We start from the raw sequence: 6181 nt of genomic DNA on the forward strand, positions 1-6181 counted from the left end.
ATAGGCTGTGGGTGGTTGGTAGACATGGATCTGCCCATTACCACACTGCAACATTGCAAATGGCTTCAATTACTGTGGAGTGTGCTGAGCTGGCAGTAGGGGCTTGAGGAGGCAAGATGAGCAACGTGCAGCATCCAGAAGATAACTCCAGTGCGATCCATTCACTCACAACAACAATGTGGTTCTCACATTTATCTTCTCCTTCCTAATTCATGTGGAAAAAAAATGTATTTATTTTTTGTTAAGTTTAAAAGTAGTTCTTCTGGTCAGAAGTTGGAGGAGTGATTCCTTTTCTCATATAGTTTATATATTTTTTAAAAAAAAACAAATAATCTCCATTATATGGCCAAATGGTGGATTGCCTTCAACAAGAACATTGTCTGACTGATGGTTTTTCTTTGAGGAGTTGCATTTTCTCCCTGCTTACTCTCTAGCTCTAGAAAAGTTTGTCAGAAAAAACGTTTGGGTCAGAAACGGCATCAACTGTAAAAATCTGTAAAATTGTTGACAAACTGTTAATGTGGACCGGGGGAAAAAAAACAAACTGTAGCAACCCTTATGAAAGCAGCCAAAGGAAAAAAAAGGTTCACGGTTTTCTTGTTTTCACCACTTTTTTCGTCTGCGATGGGTCTGTGTCTGCTGAGGTCCAAGTCAGAAGACAGAGGGCTGCATGTGTACACTGTGCATGTGCAAACTACTGTGTAGGCTGAAACAACAGTGTCCCTGTCCAGCACTGTAACACTGTTTCCCTTGACAAACTGACTCGCCATCACTAAACAATAGCAGGACATATTGAGGACTTGCCAAATAGCTGACAAGAATCATAAGGGCCTGTGTGTGCCCATGCTTGAACCCCCCACCCTGGCATAGGGACAGGACACCCTTCCTGAGCCAGAGCAACGAGGATTCCCTACGATCACGCCCCTGGTTCCAGTGCCAAGTGCTACTGGCCCCCTGTAGTTTCTTGTATAACGAACCAGCTGTCTCCATCAGTTCACTGACCCACATCCATAACCTTAACACAGGTTATTGCTTAAGTGATGGTCAGAGATGAAAAGAAAAAAGACGACAAATTTGCGCTAAAATTGAGTCAATGACTGCACTCCTGGAAGTGGAAAATGATCATTAGGAGTCTCCCACCCACGACTCAATGTGCTCCTTTTGCAAATCACATCAATTAATGTCATGGGCTATGATAGATGCTCCCTGTGTCGTAGCACATGGAGGGAAGAGGACAGATGCTAATAAGCTAACATACTTCACGGAGGAGGTAGGAAGACTTAGGAATCCCCTTGTCCCTGTGCAGGACTATGGTACAGCAGGTACATGTAGGAACTCTGCTAAAGCAGCGACGACTGTGTCATCGAATATGTTTGTATTCATAATTCATCACTCATTACTAATTTCCTGGCACACCGAGACCCACTACAGCCCAGTAGATGAAGAGGCTGAATTGAGTGACGTCACACACAGAAATGTTTGGTAGACAGTGACAGAAGACAGATAGATACTTCAAGCCAATGGTACAGCCAATGGTGACAGCAAGAGTGAACAACAGAGCTACAGTGGTCCTGGTACAACAAAGCAGATGATGGAGTTCACTGCCAGAAAACTTTCTGAATGTTGAATATAATATCTGTGAATGTAGTAGACAAATGAAAAATGCTCAGATAAATAAAAGAACGTATGCTCCTTGTCATTGTGACACAGCACACACAACCAAATGTGACCTCTGCTTTTAACCCATCACCACTTGAACTGCACTCGAACCTGAAGCCTTCTGGACACAAGTCCACTTGCTTAGCCACTAAGCCACCACTGCCACTAAAAACAAAAATAAAGTTGGTCATTGATTAAGTGCTAAACCAAAATTAATTTAAATTGTTTTCCTGTTTAATATTTGACAAGGTCATTAATTACAACATTTTTGATGGTGCTTTAGCCTTTGTCCTTTTCTCAATAAGAAAACTCACAGACATTGTTAGCTTGCAAAGAGCCACCTCCAGGATAAGCCTTTAATACATCATTGTCCAATGGTTGACTCATGGAGAAGAAAACACTAGGATAAATCTTACTATAATTACCTCTTTGTTGTTGTGTTTGTTAAAAGATGTTCAAATCAATGTATTTTATTTATTTATTTTTAAAATGTATTTTCTACCACAACTAACACAGAATCAGTCATGTCCTTTGGTGAACCACGGAATCAAATATATAAATATAAAACATTTCTAAATTTAATTTCCCCCTGAGAAGGGGGGGAGACAATAGTTGTTCAGTAGATTAAAGATGGGTGGAACTCCTCTGCTTCATACTGAGCAGGAAACTATTGAATTTGAGCTGGAAGCAGAAAATTGTAATAAAATATTCTGAAGAGGAGTTTGTTATTCATGCAATTATTTCTTCATCTTAACCAGTTCTGACACAGTCAAGACCCCAAACTGTGTCAGAACTGTTCATCTCAACATCACTGTATGTGCACACAAAACTAATATTACTTTTGACACTTCTTTATTTCTCCACAGGTCTCAACATCAAACAGACTTTAGCCTAATTTCTTTGGATTGTCTGCTGACATTGCTGTCAAAACTTCAAACAGCAGAGACTGGCAGTGCTTGAAGTCTCAAAACAACCTGATTTCTCCTCAAATCATAGGTTGTGGCCTGAGTAGAACAGACAGCCAGACACGCCTCCTGCAAGAAACTCCTGCACTGTGCACCCCGGTGCAGGTGCCCACCTTCAGAGACCGTAATGTCAAGAAACCTGAAGCGTAAACAAAACAGGAACTGACTTTTCTGCAAGACAAACACAAATGTCCTCTGAGAGCTGATAATCAAACCAATAGAAAACACACTTTAAACTCACCTGACATTAAGGGGGCTAAGTTGTAAAAAATGTGGAAAAGCGTTGATTCAGATGTGGTCAAACACTTTGCAGGTGTGTGTTGGAGACAACAGTACTTATCTGGGCCTGCAGGCATTAACACTAACTGAGGACTTACTCACCAACCTCATTAACATCTCCCTTGTCAAGTTCAAGCACTTTGAGAAAATGATCCTTCCTAAAGCAAACCCAAATGCTCCTAATAGCTTGTGATGTACGTGTGATGCCATTTGTCTATGAAAAAAAAAAAAAAACAGCCTTGGGCCAACGCAGGGATTTAAAGATGGTTAAATGGTGTTGAGGCATATGATTAACATAATTCATCAGATCAGCAATAACATGAGCTTCTGTGGCATCACTGACACATTTGTTAAATCCTAACATGGTAAACCCTTTATCCCAAAATAGACAATAAACACAGCATATATCTGACATCTACAGAACAGTGTATGTCTGTAACACAACAGATGTTGGAAAGATGGGTTTAGAGTCATGGATAAAAGACTATATAAGAGTTTCAGGTAAGATATATATGTAGATTTTTTTTAAAAAAATTGTGATTTTCTACAATTGTAATTATGTGTCATTTACAATGAGCCATTAAAAGTGCAGGATGGTGTGTTTCTCGGCAGGCATGCTGCCCTCTCTCTGCATTTTCTCCTTTCCCTTTTCAGTTGCAAAGAAATGTTTACGCATTAACAAATGCTAACAGAAATATTCTGAAATGGCAAATATATATATTTGGTAAAGGAATGGTTAGTCTATAGCTGTTGAATGTAAAAAAATTGTGACATTGTGACACAGCAAAGCACTGCACACACCCAAATGTGACCTTTGCTTTTAACCCATCACCAAAGTGAACAGTGGGCAGCTTTAAGCACCCAGGGAGCAGTGTGTGGGGATGGTGCCATGCTCAGAGGTAACTTAGCAGCTGGTGAACTCAAACCTATAATATATAATCAAAGGAGCTGGGAGCATCTGCTGCAACCGTCACTACAGGGCCAAATTATGTGTTCTATATTCAATAAAAAATGTAACTTGATTTTTGTTTGATAAAATGTCAGTATAATGTAATGTAATGTAGAAAGTATAGGACAAAAAAGATATATATAAATTAGCTCAAGGGCAAAATTATTATTGATATGTAGTCACAGGCCAGATGTTAAGATTTATTGGGCTGGAAGTGTTCCAGATTTACAAAAACCAATTAGGTGGATTATATATGAAAAGCTGAGTTGTATTCATAGCGTTGTGTGATCTGTCTTAACAACTACAGCACAGGCAGAGAGGGCGGTAGTGGTCTGTGATGACAGTGTGTAATTTGTGATGTTGCAGTGTTTACCACGTGAAGATTTCTCCTCATCAGTGAGGGACACCATCACATCTGAAGGCTGCTCAAAGACCATAAACTGATAGCGATGAAAACCAGTCATCGGGGATGGGGTGGGTGGATGGTAGTCTATGTGGAAATACAATCAGAAGTAAGGCATTAAGAAAAAAAGTGTTTTGGCAAAGGTACAAGAGGTCAGGGTAACAATACACAACTTTATCATTTCTCTTTAAATATATAAATTCAAACTCACGCTCACCTGTGAGGGTGGTTCCATGCACCTCCCCATTCTTGAGTGATTCTCCCTGTTAGTTCACACAAAGATCGAATCAGTCATCTGGGAGATTTGGGATTTGTACAGTTTAACATTTCACTTTATTGCAAACAGCTGTTTAGAGTGACCGCAAAAGCTAATAATTTGACAATAACACACACACACAGTAGGTGATTGTAGTCACACGCCCACCCAAATGATTCCCCAGTCAACTTTATTGGAGCTAATTTTGCTATTGTTAAAATTAAATTCTGACTTAAACATATCAGACTTTGAAAAAAAAAAACAACCCCTGAACACAATCAACATGTTGAATGAAAAAAAGATAAAAAGTGAAAAGAATAATTAAAATTAATTAAATTAAAATAACAGTATTACGGAGTTATTGATTTGAGCACATTCTTAAGTTTTAGACAATTCTTCTAGAAACACAGTGTAAAACACAAGGTCTTTGCTGAGTATTTTCTTTCTATGCTGTCAGATGTAATTTGCTCACACAGTCAGTGACTTCTCTCTGTAAATGGTGCAAACACACATGTTTATTTCAGAGACCAGAGTCATTAAATTGTTTAACATAAGGCTGCTGCATCCTTGAGTGGGAGGAAAACCATATGTATTCCTTGTGTGTGTATGCATGTGTGCATGTGTGTGTGTTTGTGTGTAAAAGGGTCCCAAAAACAAAACAAAAAAAGAAGCATGGAAGTCCCCGTCACTAGAGTCAGATGTCAGGACTGTGCACATACTGCACGGTCTGTTCTCTTTACCTCACACACAGGCTCCCCCCACAGGGTAATAATGGTACTGGACAGTATACAAAGAGCAGGGATGCAGGATATGTCTTTTTGATTCAAACTAGACATTTGAAGTTAAGTAAAATTATTATGAATTCATTATTCACAAGATTGTATAGGAAATATTTACAATTACATTTTTTAAATGTAGTCTCTTCAGGGTTTTTTTTTTAATTCTTTGTTTGCGACTGGGATGCAGTTGAAGTCTAAATGCATTAATATTGTATAAACATCTTATGTAAATTGATGCACCAACAACTCATGTGTCTCCTACTGTGTTTTTTCTAACCAAAGTATAACTGTTGATTTTTAAAGCTTTGGTGTTTCAGTGATGGATAAAATTCACAGCATCAGCTCCAACTGGATCTTCTTCCAGTGATGAGTGAGAAAATGGGCTTTATTTAGAAATAGCAAGAGGCCTGCAGTGTGCAGAATCCAAATCCATTGCCATAGCAACAAGTAGTCAACATTTGAGCGTGCAACATTTTACCATAACTTAACACAGGGCTCTCGCTTGCTCTCCCTAGCACCTGCTGCCCCTTTAATTTTCATTAAAATACACAGAGTAAAAATACAATAAACAACTGTAATATTAAAATTCAGCCAAAAGATGCAAAAAACATCATAAACCAAGCAGGACGTTCTATGAGGGATTTCAAATATATTTACAGTTAAATATATTTACAATTTTCCCAAATGCACTCAGACAGGGTGGGGTGTTTTTAACACAGTACTTCTCAACTTGCATGCTAACTCAGAATACAAATTTTACACTGCATTTATGCATTCTTTTTTTAAAAAGAATACCAAGTTCAAAATTATGTAGATGTAAATTTTGTACCCTTTAAATTGAAACAAAAAAAGCAGACTTTTTTTTACAAGTTTCTCAGGACTATGATGTGA

General features: G+C 38.4%; 1 protein-coding gene across 1 annotated transcript in view; it reads right to left on the reverse strand.

Moving 5' to 3' along the window:
• The window catches only part of LOC112486584 (phosphatidylethanolamine-binding protein 4-like), a 23255-nt gene that overhangs the window by 6496 nt on the left and 10578 nt on the right, over positions 1-6181 (reverse strand). The window contains exons 2-3 of the mRNA XM_025053874.1: positions 4473-4518; positions 4226-4342 (exon numbers count right to left, since the gene is read on the reverse strand). Coding sequence (XP_024909642.1) covers positions 4226-4342; positions 4473-4518 — 163 coding nt within the window. The remainder of the gene's footprint in view (positions 1-4225; positions 4343-4472; positions 4519-6181) is intronic.

Source organism: Cynoglossus semilaevis, unplaced genomic scaffold (genome assembly GCF_000523025.1).
Source record: "Cynoglossus semilaevis isolate Cse_v1.0 unplaced genomic scaffold, Cse_v1.0 scaffold1523, whole genome shotgun sequence".
NCBI classification, from domain to species: domain Eukaryota; kingdom Metazoa; phylum Chordata; class Actinopteri; order Pleuronectiformes; family Cynoglossidae; genus Cynoglossus; species Cynoglossus semilaevis.